Source organism: Solea solea, chromosome 15, assembly GCF_958295425.1.
Source record: "Solea solea chromosome 15, fSolSol10.1, whole genome shotgun sequence".
NCBI lineage: Eukaryota > Metazoa > Chordata > Actinopteri > Pleuronectiformes > Soleidae > Solea > Solea solea.
The window spans coordinates 3,770,388-3,786,029 of NC_081148.1; the positions used below are offsets into that span (position 1 = coordinate 3,770,388).

At 40.6% G+C, this 15,642-nt stretch overlaps 1 protein-coding gene across 5 annotated transcripts in view; it reads right to left on the bottom strand.

The window, feature by feature from the left end:
* The window catches only part of ltbp1 (latent transforming growth factor beta binding protein 1), a 115,668-nt gene extending 100,265 nt beyond the window's left edge, over positions 1 to 15,403 (bottom strand). For 4 of the 5 annotated variants that reach the window (XM_058651264.1, XM_058651267.1, XM_058651265.1 and 1 more), the window contains exons 1-2: positions 14,552 to 15,403; positions 6,936 to 7,006 (exon numbers count right to left, since the gene is read on the bottom strand). In XM_058651264.1, the coding sequence (XP_058507247.1) occupies positions 6,936 to 7,006; positions 14,552 to 14,922 (442 nt within the window). In that variant the 5' untranslated portion in view covers positions 14,923 to 15,403. The remainder of the gene's footprint in view (positions 1 to 6,935; positions 7,007 to 14,551) is intronic. The other variant, XM_058651266.1, reaches the window with a different exon arrangement.
* Between the last annotated feature and the right edge of the window lie 239 nt (positions 15,404 to 15,642).

The window sequence follows — 15,642 nt, forward strand, 5'->3', positions numbered from 1 at the left end:
TATGTTCTATTCAACATTTTGTATGTTTCTATTGAATCAAATTATACTGCTGTAAATATTGTTACTGAATTATAGCCCAGCCCTATAAAACTCATGCAGTAAGAGAGCACTGGCATTTGATCAACTGATATACATCTATTAAAACATGCCTCAGTAGATACAATAGGACGTGATCCTGACTCAAGATGGACACATTTTATGATTTAAGTTCATTTACATCGAGTTCCAATGAAGGGAGCGGTGCATAGTTTGGCTTAGTTTCTTTTAGGAAAACAAACTGTACAATTCTGGTATACAAAGACGTACTGTCTAAGAGATAGCCACGATGTGTTCACATTTGGCACATCTCACAAAGCACTATTCTGCTACACAATTAAAAAATCCGCCAACATCTGACTTCATTCAGTCTGGGGCAGGATGTGGAATGTCTCCTGGTCATTTCTCATGAGTCAGTGGGGTTTTATGTAGGTGAATCACATGCTGTCTTCTGTGGTTGCTAAAAAGAAAGCAAATACACAGAGACAAACAACCTGATATTACACTCACATTCACAGCTACCATCAATTTAGTGCCCAATTAAACTCTGCATGTTTTTGGACAGTGAGAGGAAACTGGAGAAAAGCCACACACACTTGGGAAGAACATGAACACTCCACAGAGAAAAGCCTTTGGTCAAACTGGGATTCCAACCGGCAACCTATGTCAGCTGCATATTACCATATGCATATACCACATCCACTGGACTTACATCTGGTCAATACGGACTAGATGTTTGAATGTTCAGAATAGTCTTTGGATTATAAAAAAGAGTATATTTAATGTGAACAGCATTTTAAACAAGAGCAGTCAAATAGTGCAGACTTCCGTCACCTGTGTTTTACATACCGCCACAAGTTTTTACACTTTGATCGACTGGATTCAGAAGACTCACCAGATCTGTATCAACCTTTCCTGCTTCTAGCTATTACCAGTGATGTAGTAATCGAGTCCCGATTTCTGCTTTCTCTGACTCGTCTCTGACTCATTCCTTCAAAGACTCGGTCTTGACTCGGACTCGGACCACAGTGGGAGGAGAAGGAAGTCCTCGAGACCAACGCATTTTTTAATGTTCATGTTATGTCCTAACTATGATTAAAAAAAGTCAGGGTGGGCTTAACATGTTGATGACAAAGCAGCACTGTTGAAGCAGTTTATAAAAATAGGCAGAAGATGATGTGGTAGGGATGTTTTTAATGATAGTAAAAGCATAGTCCATATTAAGACGTTAAGACTGCTCCTCTAAACAATTCCCAATCTAGCTTAGTCTGTAGGCCTAACTGTTGATTATTAACTGGGGTGATACTAAATCATGAATATGAAAACTGACAAAACTTCTAAAGGTCTTGACTCGGACTTGCTTCCTCAAAGACTCGGTCTTGACTCGGACTCGACTGTATTTGAAAACCAACGGACTCGGTCTCGACTCGGTCTCAAGCATGACAATATTCATGCTGATCTGTTATGATCACTGAGCACTGAGATATACACATTTGAACTTGTTAAATGGGGCTGAAACACGTTAGATGTAAATTGACGCCAAATCTGAAATTTTCTGAAATCTTCCAAATCAGTTCCAGATGAAACTTTAGAGTGCCTGATCCTGCATACCAAATTTTGTTCAAATCCGGCGAGTTTTGAAAGTTCAGATATTCACAAAATATTCAGATTGATTCATCAAAAACTATAGATGGGAAGTTTAAATCTATAACGGAAATATAAACGTACAGATAAACCCACACAGATGAAATTGATCCACTGCTGCCTCAATCATTGAGTTCAAATGTGTGTGTTTGAAATCCTTCATTTGGACATATCTAAATGAAACAAACTGACCAAAGAAGACACCAGAACAGCAGAAGCTCTTGTGTCCCCCTACGGCAACAACTCTGAGAGTGAGTGAAACTTTAGTTTCCTTAAAATCAAGAATCAAGATGTATACCAAACTACAACTTTTGTGTATTGTTAAACCCCTATTAATATAGAAGAAGACTTTTTATGCCAACAAACAGCTGAGCTTAACCCCACAAGCAGACAGGACAGTCAGTTCTGGCTCCTGATTGGATATAATGTGCTACTTCTCCCACAGTCTGTCACTGAGGGAGCATCAGTGCAGGCCTGAAAAAACCACTCCCACACACACACAAACACACACATACTTGTGAACAGTCTATATTGGACGGGTAAACATTGATGTCACTGTGACTGTGTATATTTGTCAGAGGGTGAGTGGAAAGGTCACCTTTGTTTCATGCTATGGAGGCTACATTTTATATATACACTTATGAACTATCTCATCAGTGCTTCTCATAATTTAAGCAATAATACACAGCGTCACCAGACCATTAGTAGGGTTAGTATCGACAAGTACATCGACAAACGATGCTGCGATCAATATTTATTTATTTATTCTAACTTCCCTGGCTTTTTACAATTACCATTAATCAATTAGAATAAGCAGCCATGATTACATTTGATGTTGCACTGCATTGCTCATTATCCAGTAATCATTGTAGTGGTTGGGCTTGCTTTCAAAAATGTAGTATAACTCAGCAACGGTAGCTGTAAGTTTATGGCACTTTTCCATTATATAGTTGTGGCAATACTCGGCTTGATTTGACTTCACCTGTTTTTGTTGTTTTTTTTGCTTTTCCATTAGTGATAGTACCTGGTACTTTGGTTATTTTATGGTACTGACCAAAATGCTTCGATAGTACCCGGTATCAAAACATGCCTTGTTTTTTGGTCCCAAGTTTCGGTACCTACGGAGTTAATCACGTGATCATGATCTGATAATGCTGCCAGTGATTGGCTGTAACGTTACACGTGGTTATGTCGTGCAGGAAGAATACAATCCGGTTACACCCACAGACCGCGCTCGCGTGTATCTGTGTCGTTAACTACACGTAAGTGTGTTGTGACGAAGGGGTTCAAAATGCTAGCAAGGTCGAAAGTGTGGCTCCATTTCAACAAAAGTAATACTAATATAGTGCCCGATGCAATATTTGTAAAATAGATATTAAGGCCACTAAGGCCGACAACAACAAATTAGTGTGTAGTTTTATGTTATGGCTATATACAGTAGCTACAGTAACTAAATGAAAAGCTAACTAAAGATAGAAAATAAGTGATAAAGCTTAGCCTGTTAAAATCTATTGCATCGGCTGGTTAAACAGCTCACTGTTATGTTTATCTCGTCCTCACAGTGACCTCTGACCCTGATGTGACGACGAGGACTACTCCAGTCAGTGTGAATCTGTTCAAACTGACAGAAAAAGGGAAAATGAGTAAAGAACTTTCACAGATCTTGGGCTATGAGTCAGGTTAGTGAACTTTTGCGGGACTCATTTTCCGTCGGCACTTTTACATGCACAGTTTCATCGAGGAGAAAACTGATTTATCAGTCATGTACTTCTGACTTTATGGGTGGCACTGTATCTCTCTGTAAGCTAGTGGGTATTGAATCAGTTTCCTTTTGACCTTCACATCACGAACAAAAGTGAAAGGCAAGAAGGACGGTGAGATAGATCGTGCAGTGGTTTCGTACCTGCTGTGTATCACGTGTTAGAGATCGAGCTTGTGGTTGCTGTGTTGTCCGAAGAAAGAAGCTGTTGGACTAAACATATACATGCAGGAGTAATTGGACTATGAATCGCATTATGCAAGTATGTTAGTCCGTTTTTAGTCTAATTAAAAACCAAATAGGAGTCTTCGTCCGACTAAAATCGAACTTTTGACACGCATTTAAATGCAGTGACACAGCTCGGGGCTCAGGAATATCAGGAATTAATAACTGGCTTTCCCACAGATGGGCAAAGCTCTGAAATGAGGTTGTTTATCCCTTAAACAAAAAGTTAGCAAGTCTGTGCAAACAGGAAAGTGATCTGGGCCAATGGACATGAGCTGAGAGGAATGATCCACTTTAAATCTGCATTTCCTTCACTTGGAGACACGTGCTCTTCCCCATAGGATGGACATAATAACAGTCATCTCACTGGGCCTCATTCATGGAATACATGCTAAGACAGATTTGATCTTAGCTCATGCATATGCACACACTTACAACTGCTGCAGGATTTACCAATACTTGCTGAACATTTTTATGTAAAGAACAAATTGCATTTGCAGTTGCATGGAAACTGGTATACACGTGAGATGAGAAAGCCCAAGTGACTAGTGAGTACAGCATATGAAAGAGAACATGCACAGTTAACTATGAAAACAGACAGGCGGCGAGGATGAGATGTTGACTGAATAAAGCACAGTCAACAATTGTGTATGAGAAATGGGAAATTAACTCTACACACTAAGGAGCTACTCATGTCCTCAGAGTGTCTTTATTGTTTCTTAATTTGTGTCCAGTCTGTAATTAAATCTCAATCCAAGGCCAGTGCTCCACAAAGCAAACCCCACTGTAATTAGCAAGTAACTGGGGCCTTAGTATGTGCAGTGTTTCAGTGACTGCACAGTTTTTAATTAGTTTTGGAAGTGGTTTAGTGCTCTCTGATGTAGGTCATGTATGGTGCTGAAGGGAGAAGTGAGTACAGCAGCCTTTTATGAGTTAATGTGATATACATGTACAAGAAATTAGGTGAGCTGGCTAGTTCAGGCAGCTAACCCCAGTTGGTTCCACGGTTTTCTACAGTAAAAAAAACTGTAGTACTGTACATATGCCAGGCCTGTGCACAGCGCTAGATAAGCAACAGCAAATGCAAGTGCAAGAGAGAGGTGGGATTATGACATCATTATCCCAATATAAGTAGCATATTAGTTGTCTACACAAAAATGCAAGAGTGGTGCTTTGAGATTTGATAACTCTGGGACAAGTTATGCATTTTTTTTTTACCCCAAAATGCCATTTCTGTGTGGATAAAACGCTGATATAATTTAAAGAAAAAAAAAAAGATTCACCTACACTGTCCCTAAGGTCACCACACTGTAGATCCCACAGGAGTGATTAAATTTACCAGGGTCTTTGAATGCATCTCGCTACCATAGCACAACGCACAATGAACTGTATTTAGAATAGAATTTGAATATTCTACAAATATTACCATTGAATAACATACAGTAGTTGCCAGCAAGGACAATTAAAGGCTCAAAATACAGTTTGTGTTGTTTTGTAAACTGCTTAATCTCTCACACCTAAATCCATAGAGATAATCCGCAATTCTAGCTCACTGAGACACAGGAGCTACTGCTGTCTTGTTTGGTAAGTGTGTGTCACTTGGGTAAATCTAAATAAAAGATTTCAAACACAAAAGTAACAAACAGTCATGAGAAACACATTTGAACTTACTGTTGGAGACAGAAGTGCATCAACAGCTTCTGTGTGGTGTGATTTAAAATCTGCGATTTTCTCTATGGAGTTTGGTGCAGATTGGTTTACAAAGCAACAACATTCATTTCACTTTTGAAAAGGGTCGTTTTGTGGTTACTTTCATCCCAAGTTCATTTCACCAAGAATTAAGTTCATAGTTAACACAGTTAGGTTTCGATCACCTTCACAAAATCTCTCTGGAGCTCAGCCAGACTGACCATTGGGTTCTTGGTCACCCCTCTCCACCAGGGCTCTTCTCCCTCACTGCTCAGTGTGGCAGCCTCAGCTCTAGGAAGAGTCCTGGTTGTTCCAAACCAAACTTCTTCCTTTAACAATTACAGACACAACTGTGGCTCCTGGAAACCAGCAGCAGCAGAAATGGTTTGCAGGCTTCCCCAGATCTGTGCCTCAAAACAGTCCTGTCTCACTGCTCTGCAGACAGCTTTCAAGTCACCCTGGCCTGGTTTTTACTCTTTTGCCACATTGAGGTTTCCTGTGATCGACATGGGTTTGACTCCCACGTTAGACTCTTGGACATGCCAATTTATTTAATTTTTATTGATAAATTAATTATTATTTTTATGCCATTGTCTGTAACTTACTGCCTAGTCCTGTGTTTTTTAGCCCTAACCCTAACCTCACTCCTTCTGTGGGCCCTAACCCATCTCGCCAGAAACAGCCTGAAAAACAATGAAAACATGGCTGCCTGCACGGAAACAAGGACAAACTGATTTTAGCCACTTATATAGAACATATAGAAATGTACTATTTTAAGACATGAAATGAGCATGATCATCAGAGATAAAGGAATCATGTTACCCTCCTCCACCACCCACCCAATAATGCAGCGTGAAGCAGATCAACATTCCAGCAGCTGCTAAGTATCATAAATACTGAAAGACAGCAAACCTAAAAAAGCCTCACTACTCATCTCAAAAGCACCTCAACCAAAGGAGAAGAAAAATAAGATTATGCAGTGGAGTTGTGTTAAAATGTAGACTCTCAGCAAAGATGGCTGAGGGAGAGCTATCACTGAAGTGTACCATCCACCCAGCACAATCTCGATTAAAAGCTGTCGCATTGAAAAATGTGTCTTCTACGAAGCGTGGGAAAGAAGCGAGCTGCGCAAAAGCCACACAATATGTACGCTGTGTGAAACCAAACTAAAATACTTTGTTAACACAAGCAACATGGAGCATAAACAAACGGCTCCTGTTGCTCCCGATCAGCAAAAAACTGAGCAAATGATAACAAATCTTCCACAAAACTAAGAAAACATGAAGTTCTTTAAAAACTCTGTTGTCAATATGTCAATTTTGGAAGTAAATACAAATGAATATGTAACGATGGATCTTTCAATACATACAATAATGCATTAAGATGCAATTATATAATCACCTAAGAATCGTAAACATTGCCTTTAGAACCGTATGGTGTGGTACTGACAATGTGTTAGTAGTTGATACAACAACACTTGAACTGTCCTATGTTTTGGGTGCCTGGGACACTTGTTGTGATGTGTGCGTTGCTGTATTAATACATTCATGTGTAGACAGTGTTTTGAAAAATGTGCACTTACGTTTCGTGCAGCGCTGCGACCCCTGAGCTTTACTCCAGCCATGACAGCACTGTCCCCCACAGACATTCACCCTGTGGAGAGAAATCAAGCACAGACACATAAGGGGGGGTAACACACACACATTCAGGCATGAAATGAAACACAACATTCTCCTGCTCTATATCAAAGTTGAAAGCTGATTTGTACTCGCAGATCCCGACAGATCTACAGCCTACAACTTTCACTTTGCTCTGGCTCTTTTTTACGTTAGGACACATGTTATTTCAATTAGGCCGCACTCTTGATGACTAAGAGTTATCTCCTTTACTCGGATGCCAACATCAACTGTTTCTTCAGCTCACTGGAGGAATGCACTTATTGCAAAGCTGTCACTGGTCTTCACTTGTGATTTTTACAGGAGCCTGATTCTGAATATATGAGAGGTAAGATACAGGCCACGTCAGGTTTGATTTGAGGTCTTCAGCGCACAACTACGGTAGTTTACACTGATGTCCACTGGGTTCAGGGGGTTTGAGGCAAGTCCCGGCCGTCAGCATCTAAATGTTCCGCCACAGTTATCTGATGTTTTGGCCTCCACAAATCCTCACCGGATATTTTCCAGACTTGAATGCCGTTCCAAACACAGGGCTCATGAGATGTGGTTTGGCCTTGTGATACTTAATATGACTGGGAGGCAGGAATTTTCTGTGATACAGAAGTTACTGCCCTGAAGAGTGTTTATTGGGATAGTTAGGTTTGTTGAAGCCAAACTGAATCTGGCAACCACAGTTTTACTACAGAACTGTGATTTGGACAAAGGTCTTGACTGAGTCAGGCTGCTGGAAAGCTAGAACAACCTAGGAACTCACAACTCATCTGATTCAATTCAGTCTGGTTCACTAGACTGATATGAGTCACTGCTTCCTTCTCATTTAAAATACTATGTAAATAAATGACTTAAATGTAGTTGAAATGAAAGATTCCATCATGCATTTTACAAATCTCAAATTCTACTTCTTTGGTGCTTTACATCAGAATATTAAACTACTGTATGTTCATTCCAATACAAAATGAACAACACCTGTGTCAAGAACAGCCAAACACTGAATAAAATAATAACTTCAAGCCAAATATACAGTATAGCTGAATAATCAGTATAGCTGAAGTTTGAAAGCACATTTTTTACATTTGTCTCTGGATAAGAAAATGCCATCAGATAACTGAGTGCTGCATTTCAGAGTAATGACCAACCTTCTTATCTTTAGACAAAGTCCATAAAGGCACTCCAGTTTATAAAAATATATCAATCATTTTTTTATTCATGGTAATCATCGGTTTTCTTGAAAAAATAAAAACTACCTTTCACAATGTGAAGCTTATAAAAGCTTTGAGGTGAATTAGTCATTAATTAATAGCATCTAATGCTAAGTTGGTATTTTGGTAGGTGGGTGCACAAGTAATACTGTAACAGTAATTGTAATAAGCTGTAGCTAACGTCTGGAGGGGTGTCACCCATGACATGTCATCATCTGCCCATGTCAGCTTTGGTGTGTGCAGACCCTTTTACAGAAGGATGCAAACAGCTTTTATGAAGCCCATGGCCAAGTGGAAAGGGAACTGGGCTTGGAACCCAAAAGTCTCCTGCTTTGAACCCCCTGCCAGGTCAAAAGGCTGGGGTACCACTGAGCAAGGTACCCAAAATAAAGTACCAAAAATTCACTGCACAAAACACCGCACAAGGCTTTCCAGTCCTGTTGGTGGAATGCTCTTCTTTTGGTCAGAAGGTACAACAAAGACGAGGACTATGGACTAACTATGGACACTTCCATTAGGTGATGTGAGGTCCACCATGGCACACACGGACAACCCAGCACTCAAAGAATACAGGACATACTATGTACAGCCTATGTCCAAGTGGAAAGGGACCTTGGCTTATAACTGGAGGGTTGTCAGTTCGAGACCTGACAGGTCATCCTCTACTAGGAACCTTCCTAGAATTATGGTTACTGGGCTTATAAGACAAGTGGAAAAGGGGCTAGTAGAAGTGAAAATGCAGAGAGGAATTTCAATAGGGGGAATTAATGAAATGGAACACTGAGTATTCATGCGTGGAATGCTTCAGTGGCACATTTTAATGCGAACAGAGACTTGGCGATGTACACACAATGTTTGGATTTTTTAAACATGGATAATTCCACTCAAAAAAGAAAATGAATTCCTTTCTCATTGCCTGTGGGAGTTTGTCTTTCAATTTCTTTCCTCCAATGAGTCTGTTTGACGTTAACAAACATGCCATAAACAACTAACCATGCACAACACAACAGAAGAAATCACCATAAAGAGCACTCTGGAGCAACTGTATAACTCCAGATTGCTGCTAGAATGGTATGCATTATAATGTCACATGGTGACATGGTGCAGACTTTGTGACCAAACTGCCAAAATACACCAGTAGAAGACAAAACTACAGTGCTCACCTGGGAGACATGTTTACATCACTGCCAATCAGAGCCAATACTGCATCATTTGATCAGTCATTTGAGCAGGGACTAAATTTACTGTCAGAGCCCTGAGACTGACACTAGATAATTCATTCATTCATCGGCAGGGGCATTGGGTAAAAGGTAGGGGTACACCCTGGACAGGTCGCAGGTCAAACACACAGAAGAACAACACACGGATATGACATGTAAACCCCACACAGGAAGGCCCTTGATCGGACTGTTTTGCAAATAGGGCTGGGTACTGAACTTTGGTTCTTTTATGGTACTGACCAAATGCTTCAATACTACCCGGTATCGAAACATGTCTTGTTTTTCGGTCCTAAGTTTTGGTACCTACGGAGTTAATCAATATCTGATCATGTTATTGTTATGTTTTGTGTTCTAATGTCAAATAGGGAGTAATAAGACATTGATTTTACCTCTGTACGTTTGTGTGAGATCCTTAGTGAAAATGACTGCATTGAGTTTAAAAATGCCAAAACTGAAAAATAAAAACTAAGGATGGATGTGTTCCATATTTGAATGTAATTTTTAGAAATTTTAGAAATTCTATTATAAAACCGGTATCGAAATGAAGGTATTGGTATTGGCATTGGCACCAGTATTGAAAATTTTTGATTGATACCCAGCCCTAGTCGCAAACCCTGGTCTTTTTGATGTAAGGCAACAGTGCTAGCCCCTACTAAATATTTGATGAATAAAGGCTCAGGTCACTGAAGCTGAGAACAGTTGTGAAATGAAATCAGGTGAAAAGCACTGACACAATCATACAGCTTAATCCAGCACTGGTATGACCAGAGCTGGATTAACCCAAAGGCAAACTAGGCACGTGCCTAGGGCCCAATTGGCAGGGGGCCCAGACAGAGGGACAATCAAAACCTAAAAATGACTTGGTCCGCATTTCAAGACGATTTACGCTCCTCGTCCTGATGACGCGACGCTGTCAGGGCGCACTGAGGACAGTCTGCTCCGATCGACAGTCGCACTGGGGGCAGGCGGGCGGGAGAAGCCGCAGCAAGTGCACATGTCTGCGGCGAGGTCCGGGCGGGGGTTCGCTGTAAACCACCTTCCAAGCCGATCTAGAGTCGGTCGCGGCGCACCACCGGCGGAGGAAATTTCATGTCAAACTGTGACACTGCACTATAGAAATGACTGAAACGTGACTAAAACTAATAAGCGTTTTAGTCCAAAAGACTAAAACTAAGACTAAATCTAGAATGGCTTCCAAAAACAACACTGCACAGTTCACCATCCAGAGAAACATCCAGACCAGTGGAGAAAACTGCTGAACAGTCCAGACCAGGAGCTGAGCTGCTGAGTGTTGAATACCAAAAAATGGAAGAGAGGTGATGCTTGTCCATGAAAATAAACCTCTTTACCACGACAGCACAGTTTCTCTTACTGCATTTTATTGGTCTTTGTATATTTGACTACTTATTAAACTATTCAATTTAATCAACACATTTAATTAAGATTTTCTGCAAAATGCAATAGCTTACAACATTTATCTTATTTGCTCTGTTTACATAGCAATGCTGACACCTATTGGTGATTTACTGGTACTACTGCCTTAACAATGACACTCTCAATGGATAAGATAAGGATAATTTAATAGCATTTAATAGAGCCTTGTAGTAACGTATAAATACAGTAATAAAAATCAAAAAATAGTCTGATAGACTGTTTAATATATGACACATGACTTATTTTGGCATACAAAGAACCAACTCGTAACCAAAGACTACGCTATGTAAAATGTGAATTCACTTTTATTAGTAACTTTGGTAAGTTTCAGATTTCAATTCATAAATAACATCGATGGAGGGGGGCCCAAAAAATACAGTCTGCCTCGTATAGTCCATTTATTTAATCCGGCTCTGGGTATGACCTGTATCATAGTACAGAACAGAGAGTATTTGTGTGGTCTTCTTCATATGCTGATGAGAATTACTTCACCTCAGAGTTGCCGGAATGTTTACAATGTGAGTCATCCATGTTTGCTTATATAATTAGGACATTTATTGCCATGATGTTTTACTGCAAACCACCACACTTTCTGCTATGACACACAATATGCGTCAAGGAAAGCCCAAGAGGGCCATAAACCACTGATTAACACTACTATCCTTACATGGTGCATAATGAGCAGAGCTGCAAGCACCATCTTGTGAGGATATAAATACGTAACTTGAGCAACTAAAACACACAATTTTGTGCCATGAGAACAAGTTATTTATGCACAAAAACACAAATACTGTACACACCATCGCCTGATCTTTTCAGCCTGCTGTAACCTGGTAATGAGATAAGAGTGTTGCGCCGGGTTGACAGCGGTTCACAGCCACAACGGTATTTCCTAAAATGACATGTAATACTAATCGCACATGAAAATGTTCTAGTAACAGAGCAGCTGAGGCTGATCTGCTGGACCACACACAGCCTGGTGACCTCGTGTTGTTCTGCTGCATTTTCACTCTACTGCAGTTCACACACCCACATCAACCAGGACTCCTGCTTTGTGTTCACACAGAGCTGTTTTCAGTCTGAATGTCCACTGAGACAGAAACTTCCCACACTGATCACAGCCAAATCCTGCACTAACTGCTCTAGTGAAAGGCAGAGATGGCTCTATACTACTATTTCTTCTCGAGCACCTAGTGATACCAATATCAGCCTGGTACAGTCATTTTTTAACAACACTGTTAAAAAACATTGATGCAGATGTATTAACCAACTAAGCATAAACAACCTTCAGAAACATAATCCTCCAACTGTAAACAATGTAACAGAAACAAAACAGACCACATTATTATAGTCTGCTTGATGAAACTTGCTTGATTTTTGAATCAAAGTGGATTATGAATCCTTCTTTTTCATCCTACCTAGTGATTTTGACTAGTGTGATGTGAATGCAGTTTCTGAGTATTGTATCATCTCATCTGTAATCAAAGGGGGGAAAATGGTTTTTCACAAAACTAAAAATGTACAATAATTCCACACCTGTATGACTGTTATTCATGATGATGAATAGACACATTTGATATTAACTATTAGTCTTGAAAGGGTGTTGTCCCCTCCCACTTTTACGAAGTGTGAAAAACAACACAATTGGATAGACCTACAACCTCAGACCTATGATCCAGATGACGAATGCAGAGTCATGGAAAACGTGTCAGCAAACGTGCTTGTTGTAGTTTCCTAGGAGCGATGGCTATCTAGTAATGGCGTCTAACAACTTTGGCCCGGGGGAGCTTCGTGGAGCAAGTCGCTTGAAATGGAAGCAACAGCCAAATCAAAGGACAGCAGCTCTTCGGTTGCCGCCATGTTGGAAAGCTGTTAGACATCACTTCACTGTGTTTACATTCATGTATACATATATAGATATATATACACTGTATATATATGCACATGAATATACATTCACATTGTGTTTAGCCTGACTCTAACGCGTCAGGGGAAAAACTACTTTCTCATAGGTTTCCTTTTTTAAGAGATTGTGTCGTTGGCCAAAACGGTGTCCTTGCCAGACGTGTCTGCAGAGCGAAGCTAAATCGTTGTCTCGCTCTGTTGGGTTCAGCCAGGCTAAAGTGAAGGCCCAGTGAAATTAAACACACCAGTATTAAATGTTGGTGTCACATGGAGGTATAAAAAGTGATTTGGGCCACTTTACCAAATACTAAGGGCTCGAAACCCTTGCTGCTTCTCTTCCGGTGCTAACGCTGTAACGAAGCACAGGACATCTCTGTACGCATCATAAGGACGGAAACGTAACAACAACAACTCTGTTAACACAAACAACTCTTCTGTCCTTATTTGAAGCAAAATTTCCTTAAAATTCTACTTGCGATGAAGCAATAACTAGTGCTATAGATGTGTTCAGACTTCAGTAGTGGAAAACCCTGGATTAAAGTTTTTACTGGTTGTTATTATTACATTCATATTGTTAATATTACTTTTTTATAAACAACCCTTAAAACAGTTTGTTTGTTAATGAGATACAGAGGCAAACATAATCTTAAAATGTTGTAGACTTAAGATATTTTTAGTAAGCCTTTGTTTCAGACAATACCTGGTTTATTTATTTGGCTTTTTAATGTTAAATGAAGGATATTTACGTGTGTTGGTCAAATTCTGCTATAGCACAAATAATTGGCGTTACTTTTTTTAAATATAATTTTGTAAATTCCATGTATTTTTTTGATCAAATATATAATATTCACTGTATTTCATAATTATATTCAATGTAATACATTGAATATAATATAAAATAATAATTTATTATCAATGCATTAGCCTTTAAAACCAGGAAAAAACATTACAGATACCTTATCACCAAGATATCAAAAATCTAAGACCATATCTTGTCTCATGTCACGCTACACTGTAGATATAATATGGATATATTAGCCAGCCCAACATCACACTGGAACAGGAGACTTTACTCTGAAGTACAGAAGCTGAATGTTAAAGCTCCAGTGTGTAACTTCTCTCACCAAAACACGACTAGGGTAACTTCGCCCACATACCCCACACCTCAGGTAAGTCTGCAGAACTTTCTGAAAACCCGACAAGGTCCATATTCCAATATTTAGGTTGAACTGGGGATTCTTTCCTTAACCTAAAAAACTAAAAAGAAACACTGGCATACTGAGGAACGAACAATTTACTTACTAATTATCTCTTGAAAAGTATTCTTTCATCATTTGAAAATGATATTCGCTGATTAGTTTTTACATTTTGCAGACATTTGCCCTTGCCATGACTGATACTGTGATTTGAGTCACTGATAGTTTCCATCTTTAAAAAGTGGGTCTCTGAGTATCTCTGAGATAAAGATAAACATTTGACATTTTGCTGATATCTGATATGTCTATATATCTGTAGTTCTTAGGCCGATACCAATACGGATACCTACATATCGATAGATAGATAGATAGATAGATAGATAGATAGATAGATATAGTAGTATAGTATACTCATTACTCATGTTTGCTGATATCTGGTAAAATAAATTTTAAAGCCAGTAAAATTGTGCATCTCTGTGTGTGTTTGGTTTATGATGACAGGAAGTCATTAAGTTCATTTTCGCACTAGCTCACATTCCTCAGACCTGACTTTTTTCTCCTTTCTTACCCAGACAACTTCATGAGCTGCTGCTGCTGCTGCTGCTGACTGAACTGGGGCAGAGGCACCGCTGCCGCCTGGTTCCCCATCCTGCGGGTCCGAACCTGGCCGCCGAAGTTGGCTTTCAGCTCCACGTTGTACGCGTGCGGCTGCCCCGCTGCGCCATGACGCGTCGTGATGGAGCTGACGCGCAGCCCGCCGTCCGCCCCGGGAGAACCCGAGCCCGGCCCCTGCCCCTGTCCCGGTCCTGGTCCTGGTCCGGGCTGGAGCACGTACAGCCTCCTGAAGCCGCTATGACTCTGCCGCTGCTCCACTGACACACAGACCGGGGAGAGCATAGCAGCCAAGGCAAACAAGAGGCCCCATTGAATCCAAGCCATATCTCCAGAGAACAGAGTCAAGTTTGAGAAGGAGTGAGGGAGTGAAGGAGGGGTGTCCAGGTTAATTTGGGCTCCGCAAAAACAAAAGTCTTTCACTTCCTGAAAGCAAGACAAACGCACGTATTCCTGAGCATATTCATGTAAATGTCGACACAAGAAACACACGAAAATACACGACACAAGCCAACGTTCCCTCTAAAAGTGAAAAAAAGAGAGAAAAAAAAGAAGAAAAAAAAGCGCTGGCTTCAGTGAGAAAAGTTTGAAATAAAACAAGTCATGTCACGGAAAAAAATGTTCCCTCAGGCGGAGAAGTGAGTGTGTCCTCCTGTAGCACCGCAGTCTGTGTCCCCGGGGGCTGCCGCGTTTCACTTCGGCCGCTGCCTGCAGTCTCTCCTCGGTCACAGAGTCTAAGAACTCCCCGAAAGTTTCTCCGCTGGAGGTGAACAGTGTCAGAGGCAGAGCAGCGGCGGAGAGAGCAGCCTGCCTCCAGACGTGACGTCATCACACAGGAGGGAGGGAGGCTGAACGCTAACCCCAACAACGGTTTCCTGAGGGGCCCTAGGTGGGTGGGGAGGGGGGGGGGAAGAAACCCGAGGCCCCCACACCCACACCCACACACAGACTGACACAGACTGTATTCTTGTTAGAACTCTACATTGACTTCTATTCATTTGGACACATTAAAGCAGTGAATGAAGTGGGAAAAATAAGTGCCAGTTC